The sequence below is a fragment of the Scatophagus argus genome, chromosome 2 (genome assembly GCF_020382885.2).
Source record: "Scatophagus argus isolate fScaArg1 chromosome 2, fScaArg1.pri, whole genome shotgun sequence".
In the NCBI taxonomy this organism is placed as follows: domain Eukaryota; kingdom Metazoa; phylum Chordata; class Actinopteri; family Scatophagidae; genus Scatophagus; species Scatophagus argus.
The window spans coordinates 12,333,970-12,355,612 of record NC_058494.1 but is presented as its reverse complement, the minus strand read 5'-3'; the positions used below and the strand labels follow the sequence as shown (position 1 = coordinate 12,355,612).

At 40.9% G+C, this 21,643-nt stretch overlaps 1 protein-coding gene across 4 annotated transcripts; it reads left to right on the top strand.

Annotated features, from left to right (window-relative positions):
* Positions 1–1,049: 1,049 nt before the first annotated feature.
* Positions 1,050–19,111, top strand: map2k7 (mitogen-activated protein kinase kinase 7). Of its 4 annotated transcripts, XR_006845169.1 has the most exons (14): positions 1,050–1,291; positions 3,301–3,348; positions 6,455–6,599; positions 6,987–7,053; positions 8,281–8,394; positions 8,714–8,833; positions 9,389–9,496; positions 9,598–9,777; positions 9,904–9,984; positions 10,825–10,967; positions 11,372–11,417; positions 11,540–11,675; positions 13,939–14,151; positions 14,835–19,111. XR_006845169.1 is itself a non-coding variant. In XM_046410085.1 (13 exons), the coding sequence occupies exons 1-13, from the start codon at positions 1,168–1,170 to the stop codon at positions 14,013–14,015; spliced, it is 1,389 nt and encodes a 462-aa protein (XP_046266041.1). In that variant the 5' UTR covers positions 1,050–1,167; the 3' UTR covers positions 14,016–19,111. The 4 variants fall into 4 exon arrangements, 3 of the variants coding, with proteins under 3 accessions (XP_046266041.1, XP_046266055.1, XP_046266063.1); XM_046410085.1 differs by having other exon boundaries at positions 13,939–19,111; XM_046410107.1 differs by lacking the exon at positions 1,050–1,291 and adding an exon at positions 1,363–2,277 and having other exon boundaries at positions 13,939–19,111.
* The last annotated feature ends 2,532 nt before the right edge of the window (positions 19,112–21,643 follow it).

Below are 21,643 nucleotides of genomic sequence, written 5' to 3'. Positions count from 1 at the left end.
GATGGATGAAATGGGCTGAGCTTGATAAGATGACGAATATATAGTAATTAAAAAAAAAAAACAAACAAAACAAAAAAGACAAAATGAGAGACAATTAAATCAACACACAAATGATATAAAAATACCTTTTACACATACATACACACTGTTGCTGACATAGTCTACAGATCAATTATAGAGTAAATTATCAAAGGGAATTTTCCATTCTATGGTGTCACTTCCTTTTTGAATTAAGTCACTAAGATAACTGGGTGAGCCATCAATGACTGCTGTACATTTATAAGGCAGCTCTCATTTCCTTTTATTTTGGAGTCTTTCCATGGGAAGTACTCTGAAGAATTCTCTATATCATTATGTTGCAGTTTTTCTTGGATCCAGCATTTCCATTCCAATTAAAGACCGTATTTAAGAAACGTCTATCTTTTAAAGCCCAACTACAAAAACAATGTATATGAGCAGTTAATGCCTATTACACATTTAGTACACAGGAAGAAAAATGGAGTGAGAGGCTTGGATACAATCCTCCCAAATATTCTTTCCAGGACCAGTTTTAAGATTTTTTTTTTTTTACCATTGTAAAAATGTGAAATAAAACCTGTCTTTTTGTGTTACTTGGTTTGCCAAAGAGGAATCTTGTCCTTAGGTAATTTAGTGTCAGTATTATTAAATTGGCAAGCCTAAAGATAAGCATTTTTTTTTCTTTGAAATTCCAAATGTACTTTTGACTTTTTCAGAGGACAGAAGTCAGCGGAAATAAAGAAATATTCTGTCTGTCCGAATGGGTAAGAATTTCCTGCCAAACCTTAATAGAATGTGTAAGTACTGCATTGTCTGGTCTCCTGACACTTATGAGCTCTCGCTTAACAATACAAAGGGAATACATCCCCAGCTTCTGATCCTCTTTGATCTGACCATGACAGGCCCAGTTTAAGTTCAAACCACTTTAAGGACAGGCGCCCTGGCTTCTTAATAACCTCATCTGTATAATTTGGGAAAACTACTATGAACTATTATTGAATGTAAAAGTATGAGTGTAAAGTTTGTGTGTGTGTGTGTGTGTGTGTGTGTGTTCAGTCAGTCGGTCAGTGTACTCGCTGGTCCTGCCTGCCTGCCAGAGAGGGGAGTCGAGAGCTCTGCTGGGAACTACATGGTGCTCAATTTTTCAAGATGTCGTCGCTGGAACAGAGGCTGTCGCGAATCGAGGAGAAACTAAAGCAGGAAAATGAAGAAGCTCGCCGGAGAATCGACCTGAACATCGACATGAGTCCGCAGCGATCACGTCCGAGGCCGAGTGAGTGTCCATCGGGGAGGACCGGGTAGTCGGTAACGGCCAGAATAGCAGAGGAAAGATCGGAGAGGCGGAGGGAGGGAGGGAAGGAGTGGGGGTGATGTGCTGCCCCTAGCTACTACATGCTAACAGGCTAGCTACATAAACAAACACCGACTCGGCTCGGTCGATTGGTTTTGCTGTCAAATCACTTACTTAACAAGTCAGGCTGTTTCTATAGTGGGTGAAGCAAGATATTTGAAAAAAAAGCGCTGTCATGAAATGTTTGGCTGGCATTCACGTTCCAAAAATCTGTTCTGATTTTGTCCTGTCAAACATGCTAAAGCTAACAGACTAGCAATCTGAGTGATAGTCGGTGGCAGGCCCAGCGTCAATCTGGAAATTTGATGTAGTTTCCAATATGTATATGAAATATTACGGAGGTGCCATATCCCCCGTCTTATCTGAAGCTTTATGTAATTATAAAGCAGCGCGTTTGCTTCTGACTCTTGCGGCAAAGTCAGTTTTTACTGGCAGTTTTGACCCTTGATGAAACAGACGCTAATTTGTGCAAGCTATCAGATCTTGCTAACGTTCAACATACGTTACCAGCCGTTGGCTGTGGTGTTATGTGGTACACACCAGTACCGCTACACATACAGTGGTAACATTTCAACGGTGTGATGCAGACTCGTTGAATTAATTTCTTGACAGTATTAAGGGGATATGAAGAGCTATAAAAAGTGGTGAAACACTGGGCCCTTTAACCGTTTGGAGGAGAAAACTCTCAAGCAGCTCGGCTAGTTCAGCAGGCGACTCTGCAACATGCCTTTACTGAAATATAACACCGAAATAAACACTGCGCTGGAGACAGAAAGCTCTTTATTATCTTATGAGGGTGACATTGTGAACTTTAAAAACTGCTAGACAACAGTATTAGAAACTCTGTACTCTCACTGACCATACAAAGACCATTCTGTCCTACAGATCATCACTTGTTACCCATTCATGTGAGTGACTTTGACCACAAACCTACCTTTGTTTCTTTTCCGTTCTCTTAAAGTGTTTTGTGACTTTTCATAACTGTCTGTAATGCTGAGAGTGTGAATGAGCTCAAGTAAAGACTGATGGTGTACTGTGTTTTTCCTGTTGTCAACAAATCTCTTGAGAAGACCAATTACTGACCTGATTAACATGATTGGACATGACATAACCAACCATTTGGTAGCATTTTTTCAGTATTATTACTCAAATCCAGTGTTTCTCCCATCATCAGTGAATCATTGTGGGCCACTGTGGGTATTTTTAGTTCACCAGCAATCCCCCACTTTCAGTTGACTTATGTGAAGCGATCCAGTAAATTCCATGCAGTGAGCTCTAGATATTTTAAATCTGTGAAAAAGTGACTGCTGCTATAGGGTTTGTACTCTGATTTGCAGATACTCTGAGTTGAGGTATCAGTATTGGGGGGGGGGGGGGTTGTTGGTTCAGGGCATTAATAACACAACACTGAGCCGGCACTATGGCACTGGATTACATTCTGTTTCATGTACAGTGAGTTGTTTAGAGCTGATTTCTGCTATCCTGCTGCTGTAAATATCATTGGAGCACCAAATGTGTATTAATCTGCAGTTGAAGATAGTCCCCAAGAATGATTTACTTCTGTTGAGTTGTTTTCGAAGTTTAGTTTTCGAAAAACTACAGTCGCCAACTGTTTTAGGAAAGTACTAAACCTTTAAAAAAATCAAACAATACAATTCCAACCCGTTTTCAAAGATTTATGACACGGACGATGTGTGGAAGTCAGAAGTATTGAAAGATGGCGTAGTGCATTGTTGATTGTGGTCTTTTCATTGGATTGTTTGAAAATAAGGAAAAGAGAGAATGAGAACAAGGGAACTACACAAGTCACAAAGTCTGTTTATTTTCCCAGTTTGTTATATCATGAGGCATGTGTGTGCATGCGTGTGATTGTCTCAGTAGAACAGTGCAGTAATGTGCGTGTGTGTGTATATTTTCTTTCCTCTGTCTAGTCATCGTGATCCAGCTCAGTCCTGCTCCAGCCCCTTCCCAGCGTGCAGGTATCATTCAATCCATCACTCTCTCTGCCACTGCACCTCTCTTTCTTCTACTTCCCTATGCCTGTGTCACCCATTTCACCTCCCATCCTGTCCTCCTTCATTCTCTTTTATTTTTTTTTTAAACCTATAAGAGAAAAACACAGACAGTTTCCTACATTCTCACAAGATAAGTTTCCTTTGTTTTGCTTCTGCCTGTAAACCCTCTTAGGCCCTCAGTATTACTATTACTTACTCTAATCACTTACTTACACTAAATAAAAGGTCTGTTGCTTCTTTAACAAGTGGAGGTAAAGTCAATTTACTTTCCAGCAAATATAAGGGTGTACCAACCAGCTAGATGATCTATAAAGAAGACATAAGAAGTAAATGAAGTCAGCATCAGTTGACAAGGTGTAGTTTGGTTTCAAAGACATGGATTAACTGCAACCCTAACACGCTTGCATATTACCTTCAAAATTTCTTTCATTTCAGCCCCGCTCCCTGCATACACATACTTTCTGTCACGCTGACACACTTTTCACTCTGTAGTTCTTTCCAGTAGCTGATGAGTTTGCGACAGACAGACTAAGAATCTTCGCTGAGGGTTAAGACTTTAATCCATGCTTGTGATACCAGTCCTTGACCAGTTCTGATATTTTAGCCCATCAGTTATTCACACCTCCCCTCAAATCACATCCTCCCTCCATCTTTCTATCCCCACTCCTCTCTCTGTCTGTCTGTGTGTCTGCGCCAGTGGCAGGGCGGTGTCGGTGTGTGTTGATGTTCATGTTGTATGTATGTGTGTGTGTGTGTGTGTGCGTGCGAGCGTGCATAAACGTGTGTCAGATGATTAACATATTCGCTGGAGGCGGAGAATCACGGAGCATGTGGCTTTTCTGCACGACACAGTGTTTTGGGTTGTGTATTGTTTGACACAGTCTCTAATCCAGCATCCCCCACTGGTCCGTCTGCAGGAGTGCTGTGAACACTCTGGCTTCTCTCTCTTTCTCTTTCCCTCTTTGTTTTCTTTGCGTGGCGAATGAAGACTTGCCTTCCTGTCCGAGTCTGACTGACTGACTGTCTGACTTCCAGCTTAGTCTGTGCTATGCAGTTTTGGCCGAACGTCTCTTTTGTCCCTCACATTGCGCTGTTTGATGTTGTTCGCCTGTTATTCATCTTCTGGCATCCCCGTCTTTCCTTTTGCAGCAGCACTGTGTGAACAGGAGGCGGTGCAGCAGTGTCTGCGAGTATCTGAGTGTCTCCCCCCTCTCTTTGCTCTGTCTGCTTGTCTATCCCCTCATCAGTCCATCTGGAGCCAGCTGAACTATGGAGATGCGATCTATGCCAAAGACTTCCTTCCTCTCCACACTAACCTCTCCTGCCCCACTAACTGATTTTCCCCTTACAGGCCGACCATCTACAGGTGATTCATGGATGCAAACACCTGCTGGCATTCTCAGAGGAGTTGCCACCTTGCCACTACACAGATAATAAAAATGACAATTATAACAGCTGCATGGTCCTTGAAATATTTTGTGAACAGGTTTTGAACATTTTGAAAAGTTACTGATGCAAAATTGATAGTGAGTAGGGATTTGAACTGGTGGTGGTGGAGGTCATCATAGTAGCTGACTTTCTGTGCATTTGGTTGCATGACATGTCTGTGCTAATACTACTTAGATTGTTTTCCTGAAATTCTTTAACATCTCATGTTTAAAATGAGTCAGTACCTGCTTGCACATTCTCCTGATATTACAAGGTCAGCTTTGTTTTAACACGTCCTTGAACGCATGATTTAGATGTTTCTACGGAGCTCGAAGCCTATTGCATCTTCCCTTTGGATTTTGTATTTCAGTGCCAATCAGTTGTAAACTGGATTTGCAACTGTTGATTTGGCATTGGAGGCTGTAAAGTCATTTACGGCATTCAACCAAGCTGTGTGGCTTTGGGTGGATAATATTGTCTTTAATGTTAAATTGCAGTTTATTACATCTTGGGTTTTATTTTCATGCCTCCCAACAAAAGTTCTGTCAGTTATGATAACATTGCACTCACCAAAATAATTTCTGAGACCCGGGTGTCCGGTGATACAGCAAACACAAGCAGTTAGATGATCGGGCTGGTTGTAAAATTTCCAGGTTAGCCAGAATTACTTGTAACTGAAAACAAAGATGAGCAGTAAAACCATTAATTAAACTATTTATTGTAATTGTCCACTAGATTTCAGTTGATCTAGATCGTATTCCTATTTCAGCTTTGTTCTACTGTGCCTGCTGTAGTTCTGGAGACTCAGATTTCCTATACAATGAGGGATTACTAACATTATTACTGGTGCACTCACCTTTTCACTGGTTTTGCTTCCAGATGAATTGATGGGTTATTTAAAGTCTTGATGAATGACAGCAGTCAGTCTAGTGGGTACAGCACTATAATAAACACATAAAAGTAAGTAGTAAGTAAGTAAATAAAATAAGACCCAAGTATTTATAAACTGTGAGCTTGTATTCCTCTAAAATTGAACTGTGGGTGTCCACATCCCTCCTGTGCTGTGGGCTAACCCTGCGCTGTCTCTCCTTGCATGAGAATGGTATTGCGTTGCTCTGAGATAACTGCCCTGTTTGTTTTAACATTAGGTCGGGACACCAGAAAAGAAAAACAGAGCTTTGGGGAAATAAAAACAGCGAGCGTTTGTACACTACACAGGGTCTAGGTAGCAGGGCTGTACTGAAAGAACTCTTGGAACTCCGCAAGGCAGATTTCTCTTGGTGTCTTTTCAGTCAGTACTTCGCAGGATTTAATAGGTTCATTTGCATTCTTTTCTAATCAGTCACTCTGATTTAGTCATTGTTTTTGAAACTGAAACACAGATTTCAGGCTGGAAACATGAAGTCAAAGAGAACACAGAAATTGGTAACACAAAGCATATAAAACAGACGTTAATATTACATTATCACCTTCTTTATTGCTGCACAGCAGTTTTAAACCACTAAAATCATGAGTCAGTGAAGGCATGAATAAACATTGCCATCATACACCTTCTGGCGTGCTGGCCTCTGGTGTGAAACGTACTATATCATTCGTTCTGTTCTGTCTGTGTCTAACGGGTCTAATGTCTCCCCCATCCCAGCGCTCCAGCTGCCCCTGGCCAATGATGGAGGCAGCCGTTCATCGTCATCAGAGAGCTCGCCTCAGCACCACCCTTACCCCAGCCGCCCGCGACACATGCTTACCCTGCCCACACCTCCATACGGCCTACAGAAGAGCCTCGAGAAGTACGTAGAAAGATGCTGATATTCCTCTGAACAGTGTTTACCCTTGTCTAAAACAGCAAAAATAATAATCTTGCTGTGTCTATGTAGCATCAGTTAATATGATCTTATTTACACACATAAGCTTTTCACGTGTATGTGAGTGTATGTGACCGCAAGCACAGCAACATACGAACACTGGGGGGTTCAGAATAAACGGTCATTTGAAGAAGAGCGGGTTATGGCATACATGGTGGATCCACATGCATTGTGTGTGTGGGTAGTAGAGATGTACAGAAACACAAGCACCATCCATTCTTATCTCATTACTAACATTTCACAGTGAAATATTCATATAGCATTTGTGACGTCTGACATTGTGAGTTACGGTGTGTATGTTTTTCCTCACAGTGCAGAGATTGACCAGAAACTGCAGGAGATCATGAAGCAGACAGGTTACCTGAAGATCGATGGTCAGGTGAGATATGCACACAGAGACACATTTTGAGTTTCTTTATAAGTATTATACATAAGCAAAAACCAGGGTGACAGGTCAGAGGTGATGCTGATAATAAAAGAACTCACAGACTCTAATAACACAGTACACATATAACACATTACCACACTGTTTATTTTGAATCAATCCCACACACACCATCCAGCTGTAAATCCTGACAGGAACAATAAATGTGTATTGTGGCTGAAAAAAAGCCCCCAGTAAAACCAATTACTCCTGATGAGTAACATTTGCTACCAACTATAGTGCCATGTTGAATTAGGAAATAATATTGACTACTGGAAAATGCAACCACAAAGATTTCTGTCTTCAGTACAAACTGATAGGGTGAGTGCCACAGACAGAGAAGGAAGATAGGAAAGTATAGAAAGGCACACTGATACGAAAAATAAAGAATATGACAAACGTATCTGTTAAAAAAATCTCAAATACTCAAACTACAGAACACTTGTTTGTTCTCCTCAGTATCCAGTGAAGAAGCACGATGGTATAATGGGAATGTGGATCAGTGATAAACCTGGTCAAGGTTACAGTAAAGCCGTTTGAAAAGAAAAATCGACTGAGGTGTCCTTGAGTAGAGCAGATAATCTGTACAACATGTCTCCCTGGTATTTGGACAGTGAAAAGAATATTATAAAAACTATGATATGTGTGGTTGTTGTGGTCTACTGACATTAAACCAAGGAGACACCCGAAGACTGGGCTCATTTTGAGGTTTTTTTCTCGCCCAGTCTTCGGGTTCGGTAGCACAGTCAGTGCCAGTCAGGGTCTGAAAATGCTAACGAACATGATTTGAATCATTACAGCACTCCGGATTATTTTTACTTCCTCTCGGTAGCCCAGAGGGATAATTACATCATGCACTTGAAGAGATGTCAGTCACAGCATCTCAGTCACCAGTAATTTAATTTTAACGAGGCACGTAAATGATGCGTCTTCTCACTGTGCGATGGTATTCTCAAGCATGGCCAGTGGGGCAGCGGCTTAATTAAACATCAAAACATCAGTTAGTAAAAGGCCCGTTGGGGTTCACTGTTGCCTTATGATGCAGAAAGCCAGAACTGGGCTTTCATTTCTTTGAGGCTTGAAGAATTAGCATCGAAACAACATTTTAGTTATCATTTTAAGTCATGAAGAATATATTGAGAACGTCTTGTTTTGTCTGTGTTTGTGTCCCCTTGTCCACAGCGGTATCCAGCAGAGGTGACAGACCTGATCAGTGAGGGGGAGATAGGCAGTGGGACCTGTGGACAGGTCTTCAAAGTGCGATTCAAGAAGACCGGCCATGTCATCGCTGTCAAAGTAAGACCATATTGCAGTTTAAACCTTTTTAAACCCAGCTTACCTCTCTGGTTTTCTGTTGACCTTTAACTGTGACTAGCTTACCAACACAGTGGCAGTAATAATCCCATGTAACAACCCTCCTATTTAATAGATGACTTAATTGTAGCTCTCTGAGCTGTTTAACAATTAGGGAGTCAATCGACTCACGAGAGGAGTCTTTGTTTTGTGATTTCCTAATGCTTTGTTTCTTAACATGCAAATGCAGCATGGTGTTTGTTTCATACATTCAAATGCTGACAGGGATCTAAGATTTGTGCATGTGTGCTTGTGTCACCAGCAAATGCGTCGTACAGGAAACAAGGATGAGAACAAGAGGATCCTGATGGACCTGGATGTGGTTCTGAAGAGTCATGATTGTCCTTACATCATCCAGTGCTATGGCGCCATAGTTACTAATGTGGGTGTCCCCAAAATACATTATTGTCTGTGTTTTTAACAACAAAATAGCAGCTAAATTGACTTTTGTCTGTTTACATCCCAAACAAACTGCATCGTTGTTTATATATACCAAAAGGGAAAATCAAACTTTGTGAAAGAAACAGTAATGAAAAATAAGATTGAAGCCAGACAACACATATTATTCGATAGACTAAATAATGGGTTGACAAACAAAGCCAAACATAGAGCGTGTTAAGCTACAGTGAATAAGGTGGGGCAGAGAGTTGGAAATGTGGCCGATACTGAAAAGAGATGGTCTTGTTTCAGAATTCAATACGCAATGCTGTGTGTCCAAAAGTAATGACTGTAGATCCGCAAATTCCTCACATCTTCAATTGGAAATGAGAAATCTCATTGGTCATAGATTTTGTGCAAAATCTATGTCAAAGTTTTTATGAATAACTACTTTTATGTGGGTTTCTGTTTAAGTCATACAAACGGTCAAAATTGATTGTAAGTCCATTTTAAAAATGAGGCTGCTGAACTGGTAAAAGCCATATGTGTTTATGCGCAGACGGATGTTTTCATTGCCATGGAGCTGATGGGGACGTGTGCTGAGAAACTGAAGAAGAGAATTCAGGGCCCCATCCCAGAGCGAATCCTTGGAAAGATGACAGTAGCAGTAAGTGGAAGAAACGCGAATACTGATGGGAAAGTGTAACAGGTGATTGTTTTGCTCTTATAGTCTTACGGTGTGTGTTTGTGTGTGTTTTCTTGCTCCAGATAGTGAAAGCATTGCTGTACCTGAAAGAGAAACATGGTGTCATCCACCGAGATGTCAAACCCTCCAACATCCTCCTAGACGCTAAAGGTCAGATCAAACTGTGCGACTTCGGCATCAGCGGACGCCTCGTCGACTCAAAGGCCAAGACCCGCAGCGCCGGCTGTGCTGCCTACATGGCGGTAGGTATAAACCCACCCACTCACTCTACACTCTAACAAGGATCTTTCACGCAATTCCCAGTTTACACATGAAACACAAACACTGATTCCCTTAGCAGAGTGTCACCTGTGTTTGTGTTCTTGCAGCCGGAGAGAATAGACCCCCCAGATCCCACCAAACCTGACTATGACATCCGAGCAGACGTGTGGAGCCTTGGCATCTCTCTGGTATACAACTGCTTTCATTTTATTATCATAAAAGAATAACATGTTCTCATGCATCAAATATCAAAGTAAGAATCATCAAAACCCTTGTTGTAATGCTTAGTTCATGATGTGTGAGATAATGTCTTTGCTATGCACAGTTGGAGGGGTGTAATAAGATAAGATAAACCTTTATTAGTCACATAACTGGGAAATTACAATATTACAGCAGCAAACAGGATACAGAAGGTGCAAAGCATGCAAGGATAAGGGAAGGATATGCATTCAAAAAGAATAAATACACAGGAAACAAGTACCTGCAGCTGTACACAGTACAGAAAAGAAAAAAAGACTGTTTACTATTTTCTATCCATAATGACAGGGTGACATGTCTCACACTCTAAGACAAAGATGGCGCAGCTGAACATTTGGTGTGTGATATTTGCGTAAAGTCTTTAACTTGTGGGCGTCAACACAGTGTAAACAAACACTCCTGCTTTCTGTCTGTTCTCTATCAACTTGGTGTCTGATGTGCTGACCTCAGACCAGCGTTCACTAGCTTCAGTAGGTAGCCAGTGCTATTCCTATTTGAAAGCCACAAAGACAGAGGATTTTTTTTTATATTTTATTTGAGGCCTGGCATGTTTCGCCTCATCTGAATATTCCAGTGTAGCTTCATCAAGTATTATGCAGCTGACTGGTTCACCTGTTGAGCTCTCTTTTTTCACACCCTCAGGAATTTGTGTTTTCACCACATCTGAAGAACAGTGAACTGTTACTGACAATACTTGCATACAACTGGAGAGCAACTATTTTATGTTGTTGATTTAGATTTGGATATTAACAGGTCCTTGTGTCCTCTAGGTGGAGCTGGCCACAGGACAGTTTCCTTACAAGAACTGCAAGACAGACTTTGAGGTTCTGACCAAAGTGCTGCAGGAAGATCCTCCTCTGCTGCCTCACAGCATGGGCTTCTCCCTCGACTTCCAGTCCTTCGTCAAAGACTGGTGAGGACAAATCTCACTCTAAAAGTGAAGCTCCCTAACTGTGATAGAGTCTGTGCTCTGGAGTTATCAGGTGGTGTTTTTGGTTTCCTTGGTCCTGTTCTCTGGAGCAAACTATCAGCCGAACTGAGATCTGTCACAACTGTTTCCACTTTCAAAAGTAAATTAAAAGAAAAAAAAATCTGTTTTCTCAGACTTAAGATTAGCTATTAAGTGTGTACCTTTGTGTCTGTGTTTGTGGCTTGTGAGATGTGATTTGGAGGTTGATGTAATCTCATACCACTTGCTGCTGTATGCTCTTTGGTGTAAAGCACATTGAATCTCCCTGTGAAGAAATATTCTTTATTGAATTTATCATCTAAAATCCACTTATCCCATCATAACTTCATGTGTGTGTCTTTCCACAGCCTCACAAAGGATCACAGAAAAAGGCCAAAATACCACCAGCTGCTGGTAAGTCAGCAGTTGTAATTAGAAATTCATTTTTTTGAAATTCACCAGAATTACCCCAACTGACAAATGTAACTAAACTGTCTTCTTCTTTCTGTATCTCTTTGTCCATCTCCCTCGTTCAGGAGCATAGTTTCATCCGGCGTTACGAGGTCCTTGAGGTGGACGTGGCCGGTTGGTTCCAGACGGTGATGGATCGCACCGAGTCGCCGCGCAGCAGCCAGTGTTACAGCCATCAGCACCAGCTCCACTCACTCTTCAGTAGGTAGCCTAGCCTAGCCTAGCCCAGCGTTAGCTTAGCCAGACGCTAGTCTAGCCTAGCTTTAGCTTTGCCAAGCCCAGACTCAGTCTGTCCTAGTCTAGCCCAGCGTTAGCAGCTAAGCCTAGCGTAAGACCCAGACCACCTATCCATCTGTCCACCAGAGCACCTGAAGAGTCCACAAATGAGGGCGAGAGATGGAGACTTGACAGAGGACTCTGGATGGACAGATTGAGGGAGGAATGGACTGATGGATGGATGACACAAATTTGTTTCTTTTTATCAGTGAATCCGGACAGGCAGACATGGGAAGGAGGGAAATAAAAAAGCTGCACACTGCAGTTAGCTTCATTCGTTCACACATTGTCACGTCTTGTCACAGTATCATGTCACAGCACAGTGTGTATAATAGCCACACACACTTGCACACAAACTGTTGTGTATCTTGTATGTGTTTCTGCATTTCGCCTACTTGTTTGTCTCCAGCATTGATCCAAGCCATTGGATTAGTCAACAGAGTAGTCACTACACACTGGAACAAAGCATCTGCTACATTAGCAAACCTGAATCTCTCTTGTACATAAACATTACGGACGACACAGTTAAGTCTGGTGCAATTAAGATTCTTCAGGTGTTTCTACTATCACACATTCTCAGGCTGTGTGTATGTGTGTGTGTGTGTGTGTGTGTGTATGTACATGTGTGTGTGTGCGCACGCGCGTGTGTGTGTCACTGGCTGTTTTTAGAAGTGAGATTATGTTTCCAAGTCATTTAATCACCTTCACATTACAGCTGTAACTCACAAAGGAGAATGAATTAGTCTGTTGGCTGTTAGCTTCATTTTTAACATTTAACAGTAATAATCCTCATTAACTTTGATATGGAATATGTTTAGAATACCCATCATTGTATTGTATCATTGTATTTAGCAGCTGCATAATTGGGAAAAAAATATTGAAAAAGAGTTACAAAAAAATTAGGTGTTGCATTTCTAGCTTTGTAGAAAGTTAGGTGTTTGTTTATTTGTTTTTTCTTTGGTGTGGATATGAACTAGAAGAGGGTTGCAAGACACAATGGGATGACAAGAAGGAAAGAAATGAATTAGAAAGCAGGAGGGTCTGATTCCTAGAAGTCTGAAAGAGAAAAGCAGAGGAAGTAGAAGAAGAGGGTCATTGAAACCTTGTTGATGACAGTTTGGATGATAGAATAACTCTGTCGTGTTTTGAAACGAGAGAAAGGCTGGAGGTAAAAATGGGTTCAGAGTGATTTTCATTAAGATATAGAGCAGATAGGACCTGTCTTGTACGAACAATATAAAAGGGGTAGATCTTATTATATGTGGAGCATTTCTTTACTTCACTTTGTCTACCTCTTCCTCTTCGTCCACCTCTCGGTCTGCCTCTGCTGTTTAGTGTGATGTAGTGCTTCACAGTGTGACCAGACCAAAGGCTGCCTGTAGGCTGTCGTCGGTGGAGGCCAAGAGATTGTGACCCGCCACTGCGAAACTTAATACGTTAAGAAACCACAGAGATCAGTTTTGATTTAACTCGTTCTGGTGTTTTTAGAAGCTAAGTACAGGGGTCTGAAACTAGCAGCCCAGGTACCAGATCTGAAATCATAAAAAAATTGATGAAGAAATAATTTTTTATATCCCAATTAGCTAATCCTAATAGCCTTTTTGGAGTATTTTTAAGTAATCCTTAATTTTTTTCCAGGGACACAATGAATGACTGCAATATTTTCATTACTGATTCATCATAATAAAAAATGATTCAAAGATTTCAGATATATTTTGTATCGGATCAGTCGATCAAGTGATTGTAGCACTTGTGTGTAAGCTAAGACCCCTGGCATGTAGATTTAGCATAACACTTCTGATACTGAAATTGTCTCTCCTGAAAACAAAAAAGAAAGATCAACTCGGAGCACAGACATTTTCAAGAGACCTGAACCACTTATTTCTTTCTTTCTTTTTTTTTTTTTTTTTTTTTTTTTTGGAGTTTAACTGCTTCCTGTTTCATCTGTATGGAGAAAGCTGCTGTTGGGAGAAAGTCTGAAGCACCATTACCGAGTGTTTAATGCAGCCCCACTAGGAGAAAACAACCGGACTGTTGGTTGAGATCCCTGAAGTAGAGGATTGTTAAGATAAAGTTGAGCACGAACACCTGAGCAGGTCGATGTGTTTGAAACTGCAGTGCATAGATGTGCTTAATGAGCGCAGGTCTTCACAGATTTACTGGAGTCCTGCTGCTTCCCCTCTTGCAGGGCCACAGCCAAAGCCTGCTAGATGTGCAGACTCAACCTCCCACACCCCATCACACACCAAACCAAATCACTGCTAGACACAGAGAACTGAGGACTGGCAGCGATAGAGGAAACTGTCAAGTGTCAGAGAGAGATCCAGGAACGTTGTCAAGATGGAAAAATAGATGAGTGAAAATGAATCGACAGGAAAACGAGATGAGAGGACAGAGTGAGGTGAGAATAAATACAGTGAGTGTTAAGAAAGTGGGATGGGAAGTTCAAGAAAAGTCAGACAAACTGGAGATGACGGGAAGTGAGTGCAAACATGGAAGGAAAACGTCAGCCCAAGTTTCATTGGACTGCTGAGCTCTGAGGCTAGCTGGTTATTGTGAAAAGCTTTCATGGTGTTACACCAACATACCAATTATGATTTTAGCAAGTGAGTTAGCGTGTTGTGTTTATGTTGTCTGCTGTTCAAACAATGTTATTTATTTACATTGCTACTGCTGCTACTTTTTTTATTGCTTTAGACGCTGCTGTCGCTTCTTTTCCCCAAAGGACAAATACTTTATTCTCTTTCTTTTTAAGCCAAATAAGTGAAATAATGCAATGTCAACAGTACCAAATACAGAAGAGCAAGTTTGAAGAAGGCAAAAGCAAACGAGAGAGGTTGAGGTGGATAAGAAGGGAAATTGCAGGGAGGTTGACGTCACAAAAGTACTAACAAACGAAATATAAACACACACCTCACCTCACATGTAGTCCTGTGTAACTCAAGTAGATAATCATTTATGCCACAACGTCACCAAACTCTGTAGAGTGTAGATATGATTAGAAGGGATGTCTGTCTGTCCGAATGCTTTTTTTTGTCATATCCATCCTTTACTCTGTCCATCCATCCCTCCATCTGTCCACAGGTCGCCTGCAAGCTTGACAACCTTGACAGTTCACACCAAAGGTGTCCAGAGCTCAACAAAAACACAAAAGAACGTTGTTGTTGTTATTGTTATGACTTATTGACATTATAATTGAGTACTCTCAGCTATGATATATATGAAATCTCTCTATAGCTAGTGGGGGTGGGGTGGGGGGGGTACAAGTGCGCTGTAGTATAGCAGTGCTGTGTGTGTGTGTCATATACTGTACAGGGGGAGACTGTTAAACTAAACTAACGCACCACAAGGGCCCAGCAACAAAACCAGCCGGCTCATCACTCTACTCAGTGAATCAGCTCACTGTGGGCCTGTGTCAGGAAATAATCGGCTCAGTGTGGCTCTCGGTGGGCTGCCTGGCCTCTCCAAGCCTCTCAGCATTAACAAAACTGCTATCACACAGCTGGCTATCAACTGGCTCCGTTAACTCTGACTTTTCCGATCCTGCTCCGTTAGCCCTGCAGCATAGGCTACCATGACGGTTAAAAGTGAACCAGCTTTGTAATACCAGAAAATCTAAGCCCAAAGATGGCTCACATCACTTCCTGACACAGGCCCCTCGGACAGACCTGATGGTGAGTTGGCACAACTATGTTATCTCAGCCTTTGTCAGGTTTTAGTCTGGAGACCTGGCTGAAACTTGGATCCGATTTAGCTTCCATCAGTGAACAGGGACTCTTGCTGGTTGTCCTGCTCTCGTGACCTCTCTAGATGACAGGATTCAGGGCTGATCATGACAGACATGCTCAGCCTCCCTGCTAAAAACTGATGTATATAGACCTGAATCTGGTGCTCAGCATCTATCAGCTGTCCTGCACTGCCAGCACAGTCTGAGGTGTACTCATTTGGTGCAGTTTCAAAATCACTCTGGGAGATGGGGCGACCCACTCTCACTAACGCTCACTGTTCAAACTCAGTATGTGGAAGTCATGTCCAAACACAAAGCTGGACCCAGTCTCCCACTGTTTAGGGTCTCTCTTATTAAGCTGATGTATATTTTACACACGCACACACGCGCTCGACCATGCTGTTCTGTGCACAGTTCCATCCAAACACCTGATTGGGTGACGGTGCCATGCTACACCTCTGTGAAACCAGTCAGGTCAGGCCAGGTGTGCACCTGCTGACAGAAAGAATGACGTGTGTGTGTGAGTGTGTGTGTGTGTGTGTGAGAGTGTGAGTGTGAGGAAACAAAACATCTGATTACTAATCTACACTCACACACCAAATGTATAAAGTTAACCCACTCTACACTGCAATGCTTGCTACTGCCAATAGTGGCTTTATGTGTATATTAGCTTGTGAGGTGCGAGGGCCAGGGGTGTATACAAACAGCTAGTTCATGGCGTGTACCTGCGCTGTGCCTTGACATCGAGGGGGAGCGTGTGTGTGTGTGTGTGTGTGTGTCGTAAACCCATCTGTAAACCAAATATCATTTTCACTATGCAGTCATTCAAACCATGTCAGCTTGCTTCGATAGGGAAAAAAAGCCTCCTGTAAATATACAGGTTTACAGATAAACTTGAGTCGGAGTTGGACAGTGTGTCCTTCTTTTTCAAGCCCCTCCCCCCGTCAATGTGATTAAGATCACCGCCTTCAGCTAGTTCACAGTGAAAAGAGAGAGCAAGAGATATGTTTTGAATGAGCTGACAAATATTTAAGGATTGTATTGGGGCCGGGGAGGGACTGGGGTTAGATTGGGGTTTGTAGTTGTGGGGGAGATAACAGATCAATGCTGTAAAGTATATCAGTTGCATGTTGTTGTCACCGTTGTAACTGCCATTGTTTTTTGTTTTGTTTTTTTTTCTTTCAAGACAACGGTTGATTGGGGTGGGGATGCACAAAACTTTATCCTTATTTATGATTTTTACACATATAGTCTGTATTTTTTGTTTTTTGCAAAAATGTTGAATTATTGTGTTAATTATTATTACTTAGGAAAAGACACACTTTTTTGCCTTTTTTTTTAAAAAAAATGTTCTCTGTAAACTTTGCAATATACTTTTTCACTTTGGACCCATCACTAGACATCAAGGAGCTGTATCCTTATTAGCAGACAGTGTTTATTAGAAGAAAAGTCTCAATGTCCTGTTTTCCCCTCATTCATGTGCCGTGTGTCTTTCTCTTCAATTAGCTGTGTGTGCGGCCAGAGTGTGTGTGTGTTGTTTATTCGTCTACCAAAAGTCTTTATTGATGGTGATCTTTATTAGCTTTTATTTTGTCCATCCTTTTGTTTTTTTATTATTGTTATGATTACTGTGTTTATTATTATTATTATTATTATATTTTGTTGTTACTATTAATTATTCAGGGCAAAGATGACACCAAATTGAACAAAGAAATAAATGGGTGATCCCAGACAGTGCTGAGAGCTGGACAGTGTTGTCCGTCTTTCTGAAGGTTTCTTTTACTGGCGAGGTGGAGCAATCGTTTTTGTTTTGTTTGTTTGTTTGTTTGTTTGTTCTTCACCGTTACGCTGTAGTATCTGTCCACCTGATGTAAACCGCCACATAAAGGTAACCTCTGAACTGAAAGTCTGTTAGTATTTTTTTATTGTCATTATTACTATTATGTATTGTTTTCTTTGATCAGATATCATGATCGATTTATTTCTCGTTACCCCAGTTTGGGTCATAAATTGTGTGCTGTTATTTAATTTTTTCCCCCTTCATCCCTGCCCACTGCTTTGGGATTATTATTTTTTTTTTAAATCTTGTTTATTATTATTTTTGTATTCTTTCTGGTTTGTCTGATGCTGTAGTAGTGAGCTGATTGGTCAAACACCAGAGCTTTTTTTGGTTTTTTTTCTAATGCTGAGACTGTCGTGACTGATGTTGCACTTGTGATGGGTTTATTTTTGTTTTGTGTTGCAGATTGTTGTGCAGAGAGGAGAATATTGGGTGTTTTCCTTATTTTTCTTTTAAGTCACAGCGGTTATTTTATCAATCATAGATCTGTGACACCAAGCAAGAAAATTGATTCTACAGTGTATTTTTTTCACTGATATTTATTTATTGGTCATTTGTATGTTTCTTTGTTTTTGTTTTGGTTTTTTTAAAGGCTTTTTTTGTGGAGGGCAAACAGGACTCAAGGTAGAGTAGGAGTCCTTCATTGGCGTTTTATCATTGTGTACAGAAAACAAAATGTTGTATTCAAACATCACACTAACATACAGGCTATAAAGAAACAGATAAACTGGTTTAAAATAGAAACCCACAGTACAGTAAGGTGAAATGTTTCTGACTTTACTGTGACTGTCTGACTTCCATTATTTTGTTTACTGTTTACCCTCTCAGAAGGCTCCAGCAAACAAATTGTTCATGGGTTAATGCTGAGTAGCCATAGCATGGTGTATGTGAACTATAGTGCATTGCTAACAAACTCACAGTTAAAGGACCAGTGTGTAGGATTTAGAGGCATCTGTTGGCAAAAATTGGATGTAATATTCATAGTTATATTTTCAGCAGTGTGTAATTATAATCACGTAGTGTTTTTGTTACCTTAAAGTGAGTCTTTCATATCTACAGCAGGAGTGGGTCCACTGCCATGTTTCTGCAATAGGCCAGAATGGACAAACCAGACACTGGCTCCAGAGAGGGGGTTTCATGTTTTTATGTTGTTTGGTGAGGGGAGGGAGGGGTTTGCAATGTGTATCCTCTCCACTAGATACCACTGACTCCTACACACTGGAGCACCTTTAAAGCGTGTATCATTTGAAACTTGGATGATTTTTATCAGTGATTACTGAATGCCAGCAACAAAGCAGATTTTTTTCATGTTTTTAAGTTTTAGTTATTTCAGCTGATGATAACTGCTATGATAGTGGACTGACTGGCTTGTTATTAACCTGCACTCCCTGTTAGCGAGGTGGGACACGCCTGCTTTGAATTATCATTGAGGTTTGTTGCTTGGTTTCTCTAAATGCAGTTCTAAGTCTAGATTGCATGACTTTGCTAGTTTGCGGGGTTGGGGGAGGATTGACTTCAGTCACCGCTGTTGCAGTTCAGAGGCTTCTTGTATGTACGACGCCATGGATTTATCATCTTGACAGTTGTATCAATACAGCTTTACTGCCTGTTTCTTTTATTTTTGTTTGTTTGTTTGTTTTTGGCTGTATTTTATCCCCCCTCCCCCTTCCCTCCCTGAGTCTCATTTCAGACAGAATAAATGCCATTATATTGTGAATACCTCAGGATTTTTTTGGAGAAAAAAAATAATAAAACACTTAAAAATCAAATAAATAAATAAAAACTCATAAAAAAGTTGTTGTGTCGAGGCATTTTGTTTTTTTTTCCTTTTCTAAGTGAAAAGGTAGACTTCTAGTGCTGTATCCTACAATTCCCGTGGTACTAGATAAATTGAAGTTTGGAAAAGGGCCAAGTAGAAACTGCACCCTTGAACGGATCATTCCTGCTTCTTCAATAACCACTTCCAAATACAGCAAGTTTTTTAATTCAGGCTTTCTGTCTCCAGACTGAGCTTACTTCAAAATATATTCAATATTCTAGGATTTTAAAGAAGATTCTTCTTACTTTGAGTAAATATGACCTGGATGACTGAGAATCTTCACAGACAAGATTCTTCTACTTTTGTTTTACACTGGTACACATATATAATTGGTTGGCAAAACTAAAAATACAAACTTGATACTCATAAAGCTCCAAATGTGAACATGTTTCCATTTGTAATTCCCAGTTTTGTCCACAGAGGGGTGCACTCTGCAGTGTTTTACCCTGAGATCAACGACATCAGGTTAGTATAAGTAGTGTAACTGTGTTAAATTTAACATTCCCAAACCTCACTAACTATGCTTTAAATAATCTCTTAAGTGCTTTAGAAGGGCAGCAGGTCTAATTAATGGAGTGGATGAGGACGATAATGTATGTTAGTGAGTGCAACCAACTGAGCTTCTGCTGAGCTCGTTCTGTCTAAAATAGCTCTGACATGAAAAGGCAAAATCTACCCTTTAACTGCAGGCTGGTGTGCTCGAACATGTCAGAATAAAAGTCCATGCAGACTTCCTCTGACAGCACTTCTATTTGCACTTTTCCTCCAACAGTGAAATTTACCACAGTAACCTGCGTAACGTGACATGACATGACTTGACTCTGTTTTTGCTTCTGGCTGAAATCTTACACAACCAATGATGGACTACATATTTTAACTATGTTAGCTAAGTTGAAACTCTTTTTCTTGGTATAGGGAGTGCTACCGCATCTACACTTTTGGTGTGTGTATTATGCATAAAATATATGACTGTGATCACCTTACACTGATGCCATTACGAGGTGCTTGCTGCAGGGTGGATTACCTGTCCTAAAGCAAGCTGCAGGAAGCTGCTTTATGTGAAGTGGTGTAACAGCAGACTGTGCCCTGTGGCTGCAAAAATGAGTCAAGAGGATGACAACTGGGTGAAATAAAAAACAATCAGACATTTAACCATGTTCGAAGGTGACATTTGTTCCCGCAGTGTGCATATTAAAACAACATAATGCAATGTGTAAACATGTTACAACCAAAAGATAGACAGTTTGCGAAATAGCAGCCAAACTGATCCTCAGTGCTGATTGGTCGGTGTCACTGCTCAGGTGAACTTATGTCAAAACCAGAATCTTTTTTTATTTTTTTTTTATTTTTTTTTCTAATCACAAAGGAATAGAAGTGGCCAGATTTTATGTATCCAATAGGAATGCTAGTGTTGGCATAAAAGATGGGAAAGATAATCGGACCTTAAATTAGCTGAGCGTGTTAAAGAGAGAGAGGCTGGACTTGTTCACATTGTCGACTCACATGTGTCCATCATCTGTACATTGAACAGCTGTTGCATACAGGGTGGTACTGGCCCTCAAAGAGATCCCTTTGTGGAGCAGTTTCAGTGTAAGTGAAGCCCACAGTCCTCGCTCTGCGCACAAGTGCATTCTGAAGTTAAGCAGTAGTTGACATGAGGCTTGAGCCGACCGATTTGTACAAATGAAAATGATGTCTCCCAGAACGAGTTTTGTCATTACCACATTTCCACTTTGCTTTTTGCCAAACACTGCTTCCGTATTCGGTGTGTGGAGGATGAGACTGCTTTCAGTGTGGTGCTATGCGGGTATTGTTTTAATAAGTTTCAAATCTTGAAAACATGTGAAGCAGTTTTTTGTGGGTTGTGGCAAATGTCATTTCATCAGTGAGACAAGAAACTGCATCAGAGTTTGGACTGAATCAGCTATAAATCTAAAGTTCATGTGTATTACAGTTTTACTTTATTGCTTATGGTTAAACGCAGTCATAAAACCCGGTGTATGTACACACCTCATAATGCTGTGTTTGTGTGTGTCCTCTCGCTGAGTCATTCATGCTGCGACATGTCGCCCCTACATTTCTATCAGCTCATCTTTGATGTGTGACAGCTTCGAAACAACGGAGGGGGGGACGGGACGGGACTGGGACTGGAGGTAATGACAGGGTAATGAAAAGAAACTTTATACCATAGCAAAAACACAATAGACCACGCCTCCCTCCTCCTCTTCCCCTCTTCTCTGAATCCTCCTCTCTTTCTGAAATTCTTTTTTTTTCTCTTTCTTCCTATGTGTCCTCTCTCTGACCATATATGGTAGGAAATTAAACCTAAAGCTCATTGGTGGATGGGAAACAAAGTGCAGGTAGACACTTCTCCTTGTTTGGAATAAGCTGTGGCAAAACACTTTGATCGTATCTTTTTTTTTTGTTGACAAGTAAACACAAGGTAGTCTTTCTTTGTTTTTAATTACATAGAATATATCCCAAAACAAAGACATATGGTCCTGTAT